The sequence below is a fragment of the Bos grunniens genome, chromosome 15 (assembly GCF_055505025.1).
Source record: "Bos grunniens cultivar Pamir isolate PY7600 chromosome 15, Bosgru_T2T1.0, whole genome shotgun sequence".
NCBI classification, from domain to species: Eukaryota; Metazoa; Chordata; class Mammalia; order Artiodactyla; family Bovidae; genus Bos; species Bos grunniens.
In genome coordinates this window covers 29104615-29122710 of record NC_141179.1, presented here as the reverse complement: position 1 = coordinate 29122710, position 18096 = coordinate 29104615, and the positions used below count along the sequence as shown (strand labels likewise).

Genomic DNA, 18096 nt, shown 5'->3' with positions numbered 1-18096 from the left:
CGAGGTGGGGTTCTCATCCCCCCAGGCTGGCCCAGAACCCCAATCCTGAGCTCTTACCAGAGGCCGGTGGGACCTTCAGGGAATGACATGAAGTTAAGGGTGACCCTGGGAGGCCAGTGGTCTGCCAGGGGGACAGAGTGGGGGTCTGCAAGTCTGGTGCATGGAAGGAAAAGCCCAATGCCAGTCTCCAGCCTTAGTCCCTGGTGGCCTGAGTCGGGGTGGGTGCCTCCCTAGGAAAGAGGGAAGACAAGGCACAGTTTGGCATCTCCTTGGGAATGGCATGCTGCGATTCATGGGGTCGCAAAGAGTCGGACATGACTGAGCGACTGAACTGAACTGAACTGGGAATGGATAATCGAATGGGAGGAGTCCCTCTACCATGGAAGGCTGGTAGAGGGAGGAAGAAGGGAATGGGGCCAAAGCTGAGTTCTTTTGGAGAGCCAGGGCAGTGACACCCCAAATCACCCAAATCTGGAGATCCCTGGGGTCTCTGCCTGGGCCCTCCGGAATGCCTCTCCTCCATCCTTCTGCCTCTGAATTAGATTTCCCTCAAAGCACCTTTGGAGCCAATGGTTTCCAATCTGATCTAGAACTTTCCATTTTCCTATATGTAAATGGAGAGATAGTAGTCACATCCGTTGTTGTTGCTTGAGTGTCCCCTCAATGAGGCCCTCCCTGACCTTCCTGTTTCGAATTGTAATTTTGCCTCCCCAGCCCCCTCAGTCTCCTTCCCTGCCTGGTTTTGCTCTATGACCCTCTCCCCTTTCTAACACACTGTATCTTCTATCTATCACCATCATTATGATCTATCTGTTTATTTTTTTAATTATTTTTGTCTGCCCCACCCCCCAAATGCCAGTGCCATAGGGCAGGGGCCTTCACTTATTTTGTTTATGGGTCCCCAGCACTTAAAACGGTGCCAGGAACATAAGAAGCCCTTAACACATATTTGTTCAATGAATGAGTGAAGGATGGGTGAATAGGATTGTTGCAGGGATTAAATGCATCGTTGTATGTGAAGCATTTGGTAGGATACCCAGCACCTTATTATTTCTGCTGTTGCTATTGTTTGTTAGATGTGACTAGTACAGATTCCTCAGGCTCTTGGCTCTCTGGTTGTCCATCTGTAAAGTGAGGAGATTGAATCACTAGATGAACTCTCGGCTTCCTTCAGGCTCTAAAAGATCTGCAGTTCTATGATCTTTGTGCTCCAAATACTCAGAGTCTGGAAGGTTCTTCCTGAAGCTCGCCTTCTGCTGTTCTCAGCAGCTCAGCTGGGTGTGGAGGTGCTAAGTAACCCTTCCCGGCTCCTCTTGCTGTTTCTTTAGACTCGACTTCTTTTGACAGTATAGGGCAGAGGTATGGAACCATGAGTCACCCTAGGATTTCTTGGAACCTTTTCCCTTCAAAACATTTGTATGTTTTATTTGCACTGGTTTTGATGTCGTTTCATAACATTTTATCGTTTTCAATAGGGGCAATTCATTATGTGCATAATTAGAAGCCATTTGATTTTAATTTCCTTTAGCGTTTTTATAGAAATAAGCCAAAAAAAAAAAAAATTCTTTTTGCCAGACCACATGTCCTGATTTGAGATGTGGATATGCGGTCCTTGCAGATAAAGGTTCACACTGTCCTGCCGTGGGTGGGCCTCTGAGCTTGACCGATCCCCATGGGGACAGGATCATACCTCAGAGGGCTCAGAAGCACCTGTTTTAGGAGCCGAGGTTGGCAGGGCTAAGATCATCCTCACAGGCGCTGTGAGGACATTTTGGGCCATTATATCTCCCCAGAATCCCCTTCTGAAAGAGGCAATCTGGAACCCCTGTTCTTCCCCACAGCTGACTTTGTGGGGGCAGCTTTAGGAATAAAGGTAGCTTAATCCTCCGGGTATTTGGCATTTGCTGAGTAACTGGGGAGGCCTCGGAGGAGGGGCAGGGGACAGGTCTGGCTAGTTCTGCGCTGTTGTTCATACATGGGATTACTTCACATGTCCCAACCAGCTTCCCCGCCCAGCTGCGGGGGGGGCGGGGTGGGGGGCGGCACTCAGTTCCAGCCCCCTTTTTCCCTACATGCCTGGGACGCCAGAGGCCAACATGGATCTTCCCTTCGACACCAGCTGAGTCCGGAGGCTTCAGCCCTTGGGAGACCATGGAAAGGGACAGCCGCCGGGTGAGTGCGTCTGGGGACCTCGGGCCAGAACCTCCTAGCACTGGGAAAGCAGGGATGGTTCTGGCAGCTAGGTGTGGCATGGGCACCCGTGTGCGCCTTGGGTTTCAGAGGAAATTGAAGGTGCCTTTTCTAGGAGCTACTTGGCAGTTACTCGGGCAGCCTGCTTTATCACAATTCGTAGAAGTGGCCACATGGGAGGAGAAGCTGATGGGATTTGGAGAGTGGTCAGGAAGCACCCCCTGGGTTCTGTGGCTGGATCCCGGGTTCCCACTCTGTGGTCCCTGAGAACCCCAGCCAGTGTGTGTGCTCTTGGGAAGTCTTTGCTGGTTTGAGAATCACAAAAAAATTATTAATAGCATTCTAACCAAGCTTCAAGGTTATCTTGGGTAACTCCCTCACTAAACCATCCTGGAAAAGGTGACTTTCTATGTGCATTTAAGATCCTCGAGGGGCTTTTTCAACTTCCCTTGGTCATTATTTTGAGCCTCCATAATTGTCATGCTTGGAAAGTGTTCCTTATGTCTAACCATGATTCCTTCTGCTACAACCAAGGTGACTTTCCTTTTCTGCTTTTGGTGGTAGAGAGCAGCCAACTGTCCTCTGCTGAAAAGCCAGCCATGTCCAAAGCTTTTGTTCAACGATTCCTCAGCTCAGCTTTCTTTTCTTGAGGGACATTCCTCTTGTGCTCTAACTTCTCCTCGGGTCTTATTTTCTGCTCATCTCCACCTTCTTCTGTTCTCTGTTGATGTGGTGGAATCTAGGACTTGGGGAAGGATGGGCCACCTCTGGAACGGAAGCCTATGTTCTGGTGGACAGTGGGCTTGTGGTTCATTCTGAACCCTAGAAGTGTTTCTGCACAGTTTACCATCATCTCTCCCGCCATTTTTTTCCAGCTCTTTCTTGACTTTTCTGTGCCAGGTTTTCTCTCCTGCCCTCTGCTCTGGACTTCTTGGCTCATGTCTCTGCCTCACCAAAGTCATTTGACCCTAGGATTCTGGGGATCATTGGAGCCTCTGGTGAGCAGTAAGGGTAATGCAGAGGGAGTTTTGTCTGAAATGTTGGGAAAGTGAACCCGTGGTCTCAGCCGTGGGTCATGTTCTTTGATAACTTGCTGGGAACGTAAACTTCATGGCTCCTAGACAAGAGGGGTGAGAACAGAAGCTATCTGAAGGGTCAGTCCCTGGGACAGGGTGATGGGTGGGGGGTGATACCTGCTAGGAAGCTCACCTCTCCAGAGTTAGGGACCAACATGGAAGGTCACGGGAGGGGCATAGGATGGAGGGCAGGCTTTTCATTATTGATGGAATAAATGACACACGTATGGCAGGTGCCATGTTGACTCTGGGAGGCTGTCCTAACTTACCTTGGAATGAAAGAACTGAACAACTGCTTCCTTATTAGGGTTCTTAGGTTCGTCCCCTTATTTAAGGTGGAACCTCCAAGATTGTGAGCCTGAGGAGGGGACAGAGAGAGCTTCCTGAGGGTTTTAATCTCATCTGCAGTGGGTTTCTTAATACAAATGAAATTGAATAAGAGCAAAGTGGGAGCAATTGATCATCCAAGGCTGTGCCTTCTCCCTGAGGACTCCTTTGTAGAAAGATGCATTGTACTTTTTGACCATCAGCTCCATAGAGTAGTGAGAAAGAAGGTGGCCAATGGACTTTAGCCTGATGAAGCTTCTCTGTGAGCTGGTTGGGACTTCAGGGGAATCTCGGAAAGAAGGCAGAAAAGGCTCAGAGCTTCTTTGTATTCAAAGGAGAAGCTGTAGGGTGCGGTGGACAGAACACTGACCAGGTTCCTGGTCAGCTGTGACTTTGAACCAATTACTTAACCTTTCTGCACCTTAGTTTCTTCATCTGTGAAATGGAACAAATGTAGTATCTACTTCAACAAGTCTTAGAACACTGTCTTTCACCTAATAAGTCTCTTTGACGAGAATGTCTAGCATAGTTAGATAGATATATAGAGGTAGACATATATTCATAGCTAAGATTTATTGTCATCGTCATCATCATTGTCTAGGGTCTAGTCCTAGTTCCTCTAAATTTGGACAAATATCTTCTGTTCTCTGTTCCTAAGTTTCCCCACTTACAAAACGAGAGGGTTGGACAAATTGCCCCTAGGCCCTTTCCTGGTTCCATGACAGTCTCTGGAATCACATAGAGTGGAATTACAGATGTGCCACAATGGAGATGCACATTTATTCTTAAAAAACAGTGTGTATTTTGTGTTTTTTCATAAGGCATCACATTCTTAATCCTTAAAGAAGTGTCACATTTATTAAAGAAAGACAGAAATAGACCCACTGATAGAGCAACAATTCTCTGTAGAGTGGATTTTCCCCTCCTGGGTCTACTTAAAGTGGAGCAGGTTTTCCAAGACCACGGATGCCATGGACTTGAGAATGGCTGGAGATCCCAAGTCTGGTCCGGGATGAGGCAGCCTCTCTGCAGAAGGCTTGTCAGGTTCCCAAGACGGCAGACAGTAGGCTCAGGTGGCTCTGCCATTCCCTAGACCCTAAAGTGTAGGCACCCCCTAGGACCTCCGGCACCTGCCCTTCGTCCCTGCAGGTATGCAGCCCTCACCTGAGACCTCTGGGTTCCGTGTTGGCATTGGCGCTGAGCAGCCTTCCACCAAGCCCATCCTGCCTTGCCTCCCCGTGTTGTCCCTGTGATCTGGCAAATGTGAGCGTGAATGTTGTGGGGGGTGTGTATGGGGCTCCAGGCTGGGTGCTGGGCAGGAAGACCGAATGATGTAACAATAGCCACTTAGCTTAAGTGTCTTGGGTAAGTGTTTTGGCAAAACAGCTTCCTCTTGGTACGGCAACAATGGGGGTGGATGGTGCCCAGCCAGGCAGGGAGGGTGCTGAATTGGGGCATGAGAGAAGCTAGCACAGGGAACCCCGGGCTTTGTCAGCTAAGTGGAGGCCTTAGTAATGCCAGGTAGAGTCTGTGATAGGGTAGCAATTCCCAGGACTGCCCACGGGGCTCCCATTCATACCAACCCTGAACTGTGTCAACAACCCAGCATTGGCAAAGAGAGGACATAAGGAGAAACTGAGGAACCAAGTTTCTGGGAAACCAAACATTGTTTGCTTGGCAATAGGGAGTACTCAATACTCTTTGAACTATTTGATTAATGAATTAATGAATGAATAGGAAGGTGTTTTGATTCTGGCCTAATAGGGATCCCCAGCTTTTTCACACGTTTAAGAGGCATCATAAACTAGAAGGAACTTTAGCTCCCAATCATGCTGGCAATTTTCAAGTTCTTTGTAGCAACAGCCTCTTTCATTCAGATGAAATCTTATCTGGAACCCATTGTTTCAAACTGAAAAGTTAATCTGTTCTGTTTGAAGTGGGATAAAGGACTTGAAGACTTTTACTTACTAAGCTGGATTCCAAGGCATCTCCACGGAACTTCAAATGCTCTGTAGAAACTTGTCTGAAAATGGCTGGTTGTTTTTTTAATGTATTTTTAAATTTTTTATTTTGCATTGGGGTATACCAGCCCAGTAACAAACAACATTGTGATAGTTTCGGGTGAACAGGGAAGGGACTCAGCCATACATATACATGTATCCATTCTCCCCCAAACTGCCATCCCATCCAGGCTGCCACATAACATTGAGCAGAGTTCTCTGTGCTAGACAGTAGGTCCTTATTGGTTATCCTTTTAAAATATGGCAGTGTGTACATGTCCATCCCAAACTCCCTGACTATCCCTTCCTGCCTTCCCCCTGCCCCACACGCCCCAGAAACCATAAGCTCAGTCTCAGAATCTGTGAGTCTGTCTCTGGAAAACAGCTGATTGTTCAATCCCTTCATTGTGTAAAGTCGCCAGCTCCAGAAAGGAATGCCGTTATCCCTCAGGTCACAGAGCTGGTTCAGAGCAGAAGCAAGATTCCCTGGTGCCTTCGGTGCATGGGCCGACTCCTTGTTCTGGAGCCCAGTTTAATTCCAGGCTGCCTCGGGCCCCTGAGGCTAACATTGCTTGTGTGTGTGGGGGGGGGAATGGGGGGCAGGGCGGGGAGCAGGTGTTGGGGGCTGGGTGGGAGGAGATGCTGGGGAATCTGCCCATGCTCTGAGGGCCCTGTATTTGTGGGGTTTCTCTGGGTCCAGGGAAGGGAGGGGAGGAGTCAGCCCTGTGTACTGGAGATGCGACGAAGCCTAGCTTGGGCAGTGGGAATGGAAAGAAGCCTGAACCTCTCTAATCCAGTCCAGTTCATGCTGGAGGGTGTTCGGGCTCCCCAGCCGTGGCCCAGGGGCTCCCCAGGCTCCCAATAAGCCAGGGAGCTTTTTGGGTGTTGTTAAAGGGCTCCTGATCTTTCTTGGTATCCCGGCTTCTGCAGGGCTTGGGGACCACCTCTTCCTGCCTAGTCTGGAGTGCTGGGGTGCCCACCCCTAGAACCTCCTCGATGCTCAGGATCCCTGGAAGACTGACACTGCCACAGGGGCCTCAAGCTAGTGAAGAGTCCTTCCTTTTCTGAGCTTGTTAAGGGGCGGGCAGTAGGGGGAGCCTGGTGGTGGGCAGCAGCCTGAGGACAGGAGTCAGAAGGTCCGGATTCTGATCCTGGCGCTGCCCCCACCGGCTGTGTGACCTTCAGCAAGTCACACTGCCTTTCTGGGCCTTAATGACCTCAGCAGTAGGAAAATGGGTTGGACTAGGGGGATTTCAAGATGCTTCTAGTCTGTAGGCAGCCTACAGCACAGCCCAGGGCTAAGGAGGGAGGCCCAGTCAGTCCAGGCTGGACTTGAAGGGCTCTAATGGACCTGCCCTTGGCCCTGAAGACATGTTCAAGTTGCTGCAGGTGGACCTTCTTTTTTTTTTAAATAAAAATTAAATTTAGTTTTAAAAATTGGAGTATAATTGCTTCACAATGTTGTGTTAGTGTCTGCCATACAGCAATCTGAATTAGTTATTTGTATACATATATCCCCCCTCCACCTGCCCCCGGCATGCTGCAGTGCATGGGGGTCGCAAAAAGTCAGACCTGACTGGGCAACTGAGCAACAACAAATCCCCTCCCTCTAAGCCTCTCTGCCACCCGACTGCCACCCCACCTCTCCAGGTCATCACAGATCACCTGGCTGAGCTCCCTGCGTTATGTACACGGCTGTGAATATATGCCAGTGCTGCCCTCTCGGGGCTTCTCAGGTGGCACTAGTGGTAAAGAACCCACTGCCAACCCAGGAGACGTGAGAGATGCAGGTCGGGAGGATCCTCTGGAGGAGGGCATGGCAACCCACTCCAGTATCCTTGCCTGAAGAATGCTATGGACAGAGGGGTCTATGGGCCACGGTCCATGAGGTCGCAAAAAGTCAGATACGACTGAAGCGACTTAGCACCCATCAACGTGACTCTCTCAGTTCGTCCCACCCTCTTCTTCCCCTCCTGTGCCCACAAGTCCGTTCTCCACGTCTGCATCTCTATTGCAGGCGGACATTCTCAAGTCTAGCATGAGACGTTATTAAAGGGTACTTTTCCCTGTGCTGCCCGGGGCTCTGAGTGACGCACAGAGTGCAGGCTGCCGTCTGTGGGTAAATAACTGTCGCTGCAGAAAGCCCAGGGCACAGTCCACGGCGGCAGCCACATAACTGCTGAGATGAAGCAATCTGAGAGTGACTGTGACATCACTCAGCACAGCCAGAGGCCCCTGCCTCCCTGGCACCTCTGGCTGGGCCTGCAGGAGATGCAGAGAGGCCAAGGGTAGGACATACCCGGGGGCTTGTTAGCTCACTCCCATCCCCACCAGGTAAGGGGCCAGGGCAGAGCTGCAGCAGGAAACCCTAACCCTGACCCAGGAGCCATGGTGACTCTACCCCAGACGCAGTTGGTACAGAGGGCAGGTCTCTAGTTTTAGTCCCTGTTCTGCGATTAGACAAGACGTACCTGAGCAACTTTGAGCAAAGCATACAAATAATTAGGGCCTCTACTTTCTTGTCTGTAAAATGGGCATAATAATCCTCAGCAACTCCTGGCCAGGAAAGTGCTTGGAAAGAGCCCCAGGGCTCAGGGCCGGGCCTGCTCTTGTCAGCCCTCTCCCTGGCCCATCCCCGCTGCCTTCCTGCGGACCCTGGCCCTGCCTCCCTCCTCCTGCCCCAGAACATCTTGAGGGGACTGGATGAGTTTTGAGTAGGGGTCCCTGGGAGCTGCAGAGACACAGGCAGGTGGCAGCAGTGGCCACCTGGGGTGTAGGCCTGGTCCATAAAGGGGTGAGGGTTCACAGCTCCATTTGCTCCATTTGTAAACCCAGAGACCACGCCAGGGGTGGATAGGGTTAGATAGGAAGAAATGCCTTAGGATTGGCAATGCTAAGCCAGGGAAACGGCCCTGAGTCACCCAGGCTTCGGCTCTGCCCTGTCCCCCTCCCTCCCAGGGAAGGCAGAGGAGCCTCTGGTCTGCAGGTAGGTTGTACAGAGCCTGGGCCTTGGTCCTCTAAGTTCCATTCCTGGGTCTGCTGCTCACCTGCCAAGGCCAGGAATCAGGCCGGTTCAGGTCCAGGCTCTGCCCCTTGCGTCCAGGACCAGGGGCAGGAAGTCTCCCCGCCCTGTTCCCCACCTGCTCAAGGCATCTGCCCTGAGGGTGAGGTCAGGCCTCCAGGAGGGATGCTGGAACCTCAGCAACTGCTCTCCAAGAATTGAGGAAAGGAAATAAGTTAGTGCTCTAGTAGGCTAGACATCAGGAAGGACTTCCGGGAAGGTGGAGTGGCAGGCAGTCAGCGGCCGTGGAACCGCCTGTTCTGGGGGTCCCGGAAAATGAGAATACCTAGCATGTCCTATGACGTCTGGAGTCAGGAAGACGGAGTCAACGGCCTGTCTCTGACGCTGTGTTCCTCTGGTCTTGGGGCCGCGCTAGGGGGACACACTTGGGTGGCTCCCCACATGGGCCACTCTGTCTGGCACCTGGAGGTCCCTGGTCCGCGGGCTCAGAAACTCTCCGCCTGCCTCCTACCCTGTCCGACACTAGAGCGCTTGTGCTCCTGGGGCCTCCAGCCCCTGCTGGGGTATCACTGTTTCTCCCCTTCCCCCAGCTTCTCCTCCACCCCCAGCCCCCACCTCCCAACCCTGGGAAGTCTTTGTGCTGGGCCACAGAGGCCCAGAGTCAACAGTTTGAAAGAGTCTGACTGGAGACGACTCACCCTTCCACCTGGCTCCTTGGGCACCGAGCCCCCGGGTTGGTTCCATCTTACAGGTCCCACCTCCCTCTAGACTCAGAGAAGAGGGACCCACGTAGGTCTCCTGCCAGGACCCCAGGGCTCAGCTCATCTCTGCTTCCTGCTGGTCAAGGCCTAGGGTGGGCAAGTTGGGACCTACCTGTGAGTGAAGCCAACGTTGGGGACAGGGACCCTGCCTCCCATGGCTGCTCTCAGGCTCCTGCTCTGCCTCCCTGGTCCCTGCTCCCTCCAGCCTCCCCCAGGTCTATGCACCCCCATCTTCCTCTGGGCCTTCGCCACTGCAGGCCCCTCAGCTCTTTCTCTCTTACGCAGCCCCTGCCCGTCATGATGGGGTAACAGGATCAGAAGCTTGTGATCAAATCCCAAGACCACTAATCCTTTTAGAGGTTTTAGGCATGCTCTTGAGTCCCTCTGAACCCCAGTTTCCTCATGTATAAACTGGAGATAAAATTTTCTGTCCAGCTTGTTAACTAAGAGCCTTGTTTAAAATGGAATAAAAGGTATAAAAGCTCTTTGCAAATTGTAAACCCTGAAGAAATGCAGGAAGTTACTGTGGGCCTTCTTGATATTCTGGGGCCAGATTCTACTTGCTCTGAGGGGGCCTGGTGAGACTCCAAGCCCATCAATTAACTGAGATGTCAATTTGGGCATATTCTCAACCACGTTGACGCTCAGTTTCGAAATCTGCAAAATGGAGTTAATAATACCAACCACGAAAGCTGTTATGAGGTTGAAATGGGATCAAGTAAGACGTCTGATGGGCTGTTAAATTTGTTACAGTGATGAGCATTTATAAACCGGGCTCTGTCATATTGATTCCTTGCTTATCTGGGGGAAGGAGATAAGATCAGTCCCATTTCGCACGTGGGGAGACAGGTTCTGAAGGGTTAACTCACCTGCCCGAGCCAGTTAGGCATGGATGTCATCATATTTGAACACAGATTTTTCCATCTGAAGGCCAGTATCTTTAACAAACAAACAGACACCTACCCACCCGCCATCACCAAGCGTGATGGTCACCAAGCGCTTACTCTACATTCATCACCCATCACTGCAATGCTATGAGGCAGGGTGACCAGCTCACTGTACAGATGAGGAAACCAAGATGTACAGAAGTTAAGTCACTTTCCCAGAATTACCACCTGGCTTCGAGAGTACTGGAGGGCTCCTGACTACCAGGTTCCACCCGAGATCCTGACAGACCACTGGGACCAATGCTGTTTCCCACCAGAAAGTTCCACAAGGTCGAGATCCCTGTAGAAACCCCTGGCCGCACCCCCAGATCCCCTCTGGTGCTCCCAGCCCTGCAAGGCCCCAGCCCTGATTCTCAGGCCACGTCACAGATGCAGAACAAGCAGCCCATGCACAGGGTTCAGAGAGAAGATGTGCCAGGAGCCTCTGGCTGATGACTCAAGGAGGCGGGGGACTCAGATGCACGCAGGTGTGTGGCAGTTCCGGACTATGGGGTTCTGGGCAATCTGTGCTCTGAGCCTTGGATTCCTCATCTACAAAATGGGCTTCTAAATGTGTCAACCTCCCAGGGATGGAGTGAGGACCCCAGGAGGCCACAGATACGCAGGTTTATTGTAAACCCTAAAGTACCACTCACTGAGAGCTATTATCATATTATTGTCTTGAGTTATGGGAATTTCCCCTGAGGTGGGGGTAAACTTATATTATGAGCATCACAGACGGAGGCCTGGTAGATCAGTGGGGATGCCGCCATGCCAAGGTCCCGAGCAGGTGCTGAGGCTTGGGTGACTGGTGGGAAGGAAGGACGGGACCCTGCCCAGCCTGAGCTTGTCCCTCTCATGATAGGACCTTGGTCTGGTCTTTGTCCAGTTCCCTCTTTCTCCAAAGATGAGCTCACCCCACCTTATAGCCCTCTATGCCCCAGGGCTGTTAAATCTCAGCACGGTGGGTGCTGGGTGCGCCAGTGCAAAGGGGGCGAGGAATGACCGTTTCCTGCTGGACACAGGGCAGAGATTTCCTATTTTATCTCAGTGAATCCTCAGGATGATTAGTCCTATTCTACAAATTAAGAAAAAGGAAAGTTGAGGGGCTTGTCCAAAGTCACACCTCGGGTGAGACCTAGGATTGGGGCCCAGGTCTGCCTGACACCAAAGCCAGTGCTGTGAATAGAGGCATTGTACATTCACACATATTCTCACCTCCTCTCCCTGCTCCGACTCCTGTCCTGTTGCCCTTGAGGCTTCCGGGGCATAACCCGTCTTTGTTCTGTGGAGCTCTAGCGTCTAGACAACGGGGGTAGGAGGGAAATTTGAGCTCTGGTTCACCTGGGTCAGCAGCTGCTGCAGGTGCTCTTCACGTCCCTAAACACACACGCGTGTGTCGCTGCTCTGCTGGCTGGGGCATCTGGACCACGTGTACTTACCCACATCTGTCAGTGAACCCCAGTGACTGGTGACTCCTGGGATAGTCACTCCTGGTCCCTGCCCCTGGGAAGCTGAGTACAGTCAGGGACGTGACATCCCTTCTTGGATTCATCTCACAGCCTCCAGAAAAACAAAGAAGTAACTAAATCCGCTACCTCTGACTCTTAGAAGATGGAGTTTAAAAAAAACTAACCCTGTCTGGTAGGCTTGATAGTGTTGACTTGAGTCTGATGTTCTGATAAGCAGAACTTTTTAGTAACTGGGCTGCTTACTAGTAATGTCAAATGCATTTAAGCACAGCGGTCGGTGAAAGATGAAAAGGAGGTGCCTGAGGTCCAGAGCCCATCCCCTCCTCACAGCCCTGCTGACTGTACCCCCAGCACAGGGACCCTGAGCACAGGTCCCGGCTCCCTTTCTTCCTGCTGCTCCCCCGTTCCCTCCTTGGTGTTCAAAGTTCAGCAAAAATGAGAATGAGGGGCAGATGTGACCCCCTAGGCCAGGCTAGCCCCCAGCTCCCCCTGCTGTGCTGGGGACTCCTACAGGGGCTTAGAAGGCAGAGGTGGTGCGAAGGAGGGCAGAGACCTCTGTAAGGGGCCAGGGAGAGGAGAGAGGAGGCCTAATCTGGTGATAGGGCCTGGGCATTCTACAGACCAGGGCGTGGCTGCCACCAGAGGCTGCTCGAAGACTTTCCATCAGCCCTGGCTGCTCACCAACTCCCAGTCCCAAATTGAGTACACCCAAAGTCCTAGGCTCTCCACGGAGGAACAGCGCTGGTGTTCGTGGATCACCTGCTCTAGCCGCAGCTGCTTTAATGCTCACCTCCCTCCTGAGAGAGGCTGCAAAGCCTCCTGGTTGAACGTGACCTTCAGAGCCCAACTTTCTGGGCTCACATCCTGGCTCTGGCTCTCAAACACGAGAGTTTGACCAAGTTTGATCAATCTCTCTGCTTCTGTTTCCCTGGCTGCACAATAGGGATAATCAGAGTTCCCTCCTCATAGGGTTGTTTCTCAAGATCAAGTGAGTAAATAAATGTAAAGCATGTTAAGTCCTCTGAAACTACAGATTAAAGTGCTAAATCTAAATGAATGAATCACTTCTCCTATAGCTGAATAAGGTTAAGGACCTTGGTCACCTTCTTCCCCTGCATTCTACCTCTCCTGTTGTATTGTTGTGTGTGTGTGTATGTGTTTGTGTGTGTGAGTGTGCATGAGTTCCCTTGTTACTGAGAAAAGGGGAGAACGAGGCAGGTCAAGGCTTTTCTTAAGCAATGTGTCTCACACTTTTTGATGACAGCTCAAAGTAAGAATGATGTTTTATAATCTAAGGATGGGATGCCAGGGAGTGAAGAGGGAAGAAAGGGTGGTAACTCCCAGCTCAGAGTGAGGTCTGGTCCAGCAGCCTCTTTTTTGAGGGTACCTAGACACATGTCGCCCCTGGAGGAGGGCATGGCAACTCACTCCAGTATTCTTGTCTGGAGAATCCCATGGACAGAGCAGCCTGGTGGGCTACAGTCCATAGGATCACACAGAGGTGGACTGAAGTGACAGCACAGCACAGCACAGACACATACAGCCAAAGCAGATGCCCCATGCTCTAGGCAGATGGCCTAGTGCCCTCTGCCCACCTCTCTATAAGGGGAGAGACCACAGGGAGTTGGGGACAGCAGGCTCTAAGCTTTCATTCCATCCTCAGACACTCTCTTCCCTGTTTGGGGGCTCTGCTCACCCCTTAGCCACCTGCCCCAGGACCTCTGTCTGCTGGGTCAGCAGGGCTGACTGCTGGATGAGTTAATAGAGGAGTAGCCTGAGGGACAGCCTTCCATCTGCTTTCAGAATGCCTCCCCGGCAGGGACGCCTCCACCCCGGGCATCCCCGGGCCGAGCACCTGCAGCCCGGGCATCACCTTCGAGGTCATCGTCTGGCAGGTCCTCGTCTACCATGTCACCACTCACAACATCATCTCCAACTCGAGTGTACCTTGTCAGAGCCACGCCAGTGGGGACTGTCCCTGTCCATGCATCTCCTGCCGGGCCCACGCCAGCTGCCAGGGCCGCCAGGGAGAGCCCAGGTAAGGGGGACTCCTGCAGGGAAGGCAAGAGGGACAGGGAAGCCGCCCGAAGGCGGAGGGGGTTTAGTGGGGGTGAATCTCCAAGTTGGGCCCTCTCTGCTTCTCCTCTGTTCTTGGATGACAATGTCTGGGGAGGAGAGGGGATGGTCTGGATGGGCAGTGGGGGACCTGGGGAGGTGGGGGCAGAAAGGAACCATGACACACAAACCCAAGACAGTGGGAAACTGGGGTGAATGTGGTAAAGCATAAGATATCAGGACCAATAAAGCAGGTATGACTTGGGAGGCTGCACATACTGGGTCAAGGTGCAGATTTTGGGAGCCAGAGCTCCTGGTTAGAAACCAGGCCTCTTTCCTAGAGCTGCCCTGGAGGGTCTGCCAGGGAAGCTGGGGTCAACATGGGAGTACAGCGATGATCAAGGGCCTATCTGTGGGTGGAGGAACAAAGGGAGAGATTCTGATCAAGCAGGCACTCCCCACCCCCAACTTCCCAAGCTGGCCATTATGATTCAGCCCATAGGGGGACATGCCAAATGGGCCTCAGGGACTGGCTCTGCCCTTAATAAAGCAGCCCTTTTGCCCCCATCCCAAATTTGCCCTCCTCTTGCCCTCGAGTTCAGTCTGCCCCAGTACAAACAGGCCTGGAGAAGGATCTCAGATCTGGGGCTCATCTTGCCCTCTGAAGAGTCAATGAGGCACTTTGGTATAGAAACCTTTGGCATCAAACACATTTCATTTGAATCCCTGTTCTGCCACTCACTAACCAAGTAACCCTGAGCAAGTCATTTAACTTCCTTGAACCTCAGCTTCCCCATCTATAAAATGGGTATAATAATGCCCAGTTCACACAGTTGCTGTCAGAATTAAATAAGATACCACACACAAATGCCTAACAGGCCCATAATACATGCTAAGTAAAAGGGAACTTGGTATCAGGCAGGGATGTACCATATGCTGGGTGGAGAGGGCCTAACTGGGTCCTCCTGGACCAGCCTTCTTTCCCTACCCCGGCTCCTCTCTGCTGGACTCCCCTCTCACAGTCTCACCCTCCCCTGCTGCTGGCCTGATCCTAGGTATCACCTTGCCCAAGTTCACCTGGCAGGAGGGCCAGAAGCGGCTGCCGCTCATCGGATGTGTCCTCCTTCTCATCGCCCTCGTGGTGTCGCTCATCATCCTATGTGAGTTTAACGGAGGGAGCAAGCCTGGCCCCTGGTCATTGCAGGGTAGAGTGGGGCTGGGGGATGCGGGCACCCAGCAGGGAGACAAGAGTGGGGAACACACACCGGCTGCCGTGTCCACAGAGGGATGCTCCTACAAGTGGCCTTGAACCCTGGCACCTCCAGGCCCCTTGGAGGTGGGTGGGTTGAGAGGGTGGAAAGTCAGAGGAACGAGGAGTGGGTCCCTTCTGTAGTAGTTCACCAGTCTGAGCTCAGTTTCTGTGTCTTCAAACGGGATTAAATCCATTCATTCATTCAAGTTAACATGTGCTTAGTAAAATATCCTGAAGATTCTCTGGGTTATGAGGAATAAATGAGCTAATGGCACAGTGCCTGACACAAAATCCCACTCTAAAAATGTGAATTATTTAAAAAACAAGCATTAAAAACATTGATGAGGTAAAGGCCCCTTGGGCATTTTTGGTCAATGAGATCAAGTGTTCAGGGGTCCAATCTCCCTGAAATCCACACCCTCTTCTTGAAAAGACACTCAGGACCTGTGCCAGGACTCCCTGCTGGGATGTCTGCTCTGAGCTCAGCACAGTGGCAAACCTTAGCGGGAAGCAAAGGGGAGTACCCACTGTACCCCCCAGTCCTCGGGGCGAGTACAGTCCCCTGGGAGACAGAGATGGAAATGATTAAGGCCAAGTGGATTTGAGTACTACCATCAGGAAGAGAGTACAGCTGTGTGGGTACGGAGGCAGGGGACAGCTCCTGAAGATGAGGACCCAGAAGATGGCAGGGAGGGGAGGATCTCCTGACAGGGCATCTAAGCGGGGTGAGCGGCTGCAGGAAGTGTGTGGGGGGGCCAATGGGCAAGTTGGCATGGGGAAGGACCCGATTCGCCAGGGTGAATACTCATCTGGGGACCTGCAGGCTGTCCTTGGGTTGGGCACGGCTGGGCCACATTGTAGAGAGCTTGAAGTGCCAGGCGGAGGGGTGAGGATTCTGTTACAGAGGCTGCTCAGGGCGGTGAAGGGCGGGCTGGGCGACTGCAGGGAAACACCCAGCTGGCAGGGCTGTTTGAGGAAGAGAATCACGTGAAAGAAGTAGCTGGTTACAAGTACAGCTTTAGGACCAGATAGACCTGCTGCAGCATCTCGGCTCAGCCACTTAAGTTAATGAACTTCCTGAGCCTCAGTTTCCCCACCTGCCTGACAATGCCCATGAAGGTGTCAGCACAGAGCCTGCCTCGTGGCCTCCATGTGAACCTCCCACCAGGATGCTCGACCCTAATCCCTCCCTTCCCCACACAGGGCACACGCTCCAGGGGAGGCCCCTGGCAGTGCACAGAGAGCAGCAGGAAATAATCCTGCAGGAGGTGAGAGGGCAAGCTGGGCAGGGGGGCTCTCAACATGATTTCACAGGATTTCCTGAAGTCCCCTGACCTCTGGACTTCCCGGGGAGGTGGTCACTGAGTAGCTCAGCAATGCGGTCAGGACTAGAGCCCCCGCCTCCTGAGAGCTCTCTGCTACACATCAAGGCGATCCCAGGAGCCTCGGTGCCCGGGGTGGGCGTGGGTAGAAAGACCAGGGCACAGGAGGAGGAGAAGTCCAGCAGGTTAAGGGGACTGGTGTCTGAACCAGGGAGGAGCAGTCACACAGGGTGACCTCCAGCTGGTGAGACAGCATAGTGGGGCCAGTGACAGAGGCGGGGGTCAGGGCTGAGAAACAGGTTGCAGACAAGAGGCAGGGTAAGGGGTCAGACCCTGGGCTTCCTCAGGCGTCCAAGGTGAGGAGTTTCCAGGCAGGAGGCATGACAACTCCCCATATGGAAAGAGCTCTTAGGAAGTCGCGGAGCTGATGCTCACATATGGTTTGTAAAGCTGTCGGCTTTTCAACCCAACTTGTGCATTCGGGAATCAGCCACCTAGAGTTGCTCGCTGAGTGGGAAGACACTTTTTTATTTATTTTTGGCTGCGCTGGGTCTTTGTTTCCATGTGTGGGCTTTCTCTAGTTGAGACAAGCGGCGGGCTGCTCTCTGGCTGCGGCGCACAGGCGTCTCATTGCCGTGGCTTCTCTTGGTCTGGAGCATGGGCTCTAGGGTGTGCAGGCTCAGTAGTTGTGGCTCGCAGGCTTAGTTACCCTGAGGCAGGTGGGATCTTCCTGGACCAGGGATCGAACCTGTGTCCCTGCATTGGCAGGTGGATTCCCAACTGCTGGACCACCAGGGAAGTCCCTGGGAAGACAGTTAAAGGCCTTGAGACAAGCAGTGGGGCAAGAACTGAGCCTAGGGGATAGCTCTTGCTTATAGAAGAGGGAGGTGGAAGAAAATCTAGGAGCTTTCTAAGCTGGAAGGACAACCTCTGAGAAGATGGGGCAGGCAGTGGCTGCGGATGTGTGTGCTACAACCTGCAGCGCATAGAGATGCTGGGGATGCTGGACTGGGTCTGAGAAGGGGCCTCCGGGATACTGAAAAGGAGGATTTCTCTGAACAACTCTCTGGCCAGCATGTAGGGCAGGAGAGCTTCCGGAGTACTACCCATCTCCATACCTCCCTCCCTTACTCTCTCTCTCTCTCTCTGAGTGGCTGCTTTTGAGTTTGCCTGGTGCTGTCCTGCTTGCAGGAGCTTTCTGGAACATTCCAGAGCATTCCTGAGCAGCCTTTCTCTCCATACAGATGGGGGACGAGAACCCCAGAGCCCAAGAGGGATTGCAGGTCGGTGTCTGAGAACCCCCAGGGCCTTGGGCTGCATTGTGTCATGTCTCTCTGGGGCTAGCAATGACCCAGCTTCTGCTTTATGTTTTTTTTTTTTTTTCCAGTTTACTTTTGGCGGGGCCACACAGGGGTCAATTACAAAGAGCCAAGAGAGAGCTGTCCTAGTCACGCTGTGCGCTGTGATGGAGTTGAGGACTGTAAGCTGAAGAGTGATGAGCTGGGCTGTGGTAAGGAGGTTGGATGTGTGCGTGTGTTCATGCGTGCACTCTGGGGGCTGCAAACTGGGTTTCAGCTCAAATGGGAGGTGATGGACAGAGACCTGGAGGATCTGGGTTCTAGTCCTAATAGACTGGGGTCTGGAACCTGGCTTTGAGTGTGACTTGGGCGAATCACTTACCTTCTCTGGGCTT

General features: G+C 52.5%; 1 protein-coding gene across 3 annotated transcripts in view; it reads left to right on the top strand.

The window, feature by feature from the left end:
• The first annotated feature begins 2086 nt into the window (after window positions 1-2086).
• Window positions 2087-18096, top strand: part of TMPRSS13 (transmembrane serine protease 13) — a 32681-nt gene continuing 16671 nt past the window's right edge. The window contains exons 1-5 of one of the 3 annotated variants that reach the window (XM_086339444.1): window positions 2087-2172; window positions 13578-13812; window positions 14885-14989; window positions 17648-17686; window positions 17791-17913. In XM_086339444.1, coding sequence (XP_086195570.1) covers window positions 2152-2172; window positions 13578-13812; window positions 14885-14989; window positions 17648-17686; window positions 17791-17913 — 523 coding nt within the window. In that variant the 5' untranslated portion in view covers window positions 2087-2151. The remainder of the gene's footprint in view (window positions 2173-13577; window positions 13813-14884; window positions 14990-17647; window positions 17687-17790; window positions 17914-18096) is intronic. The other 2 variants (XM_086339445.1, XM_086339446.1) reach the window with 2 other exon arrangements.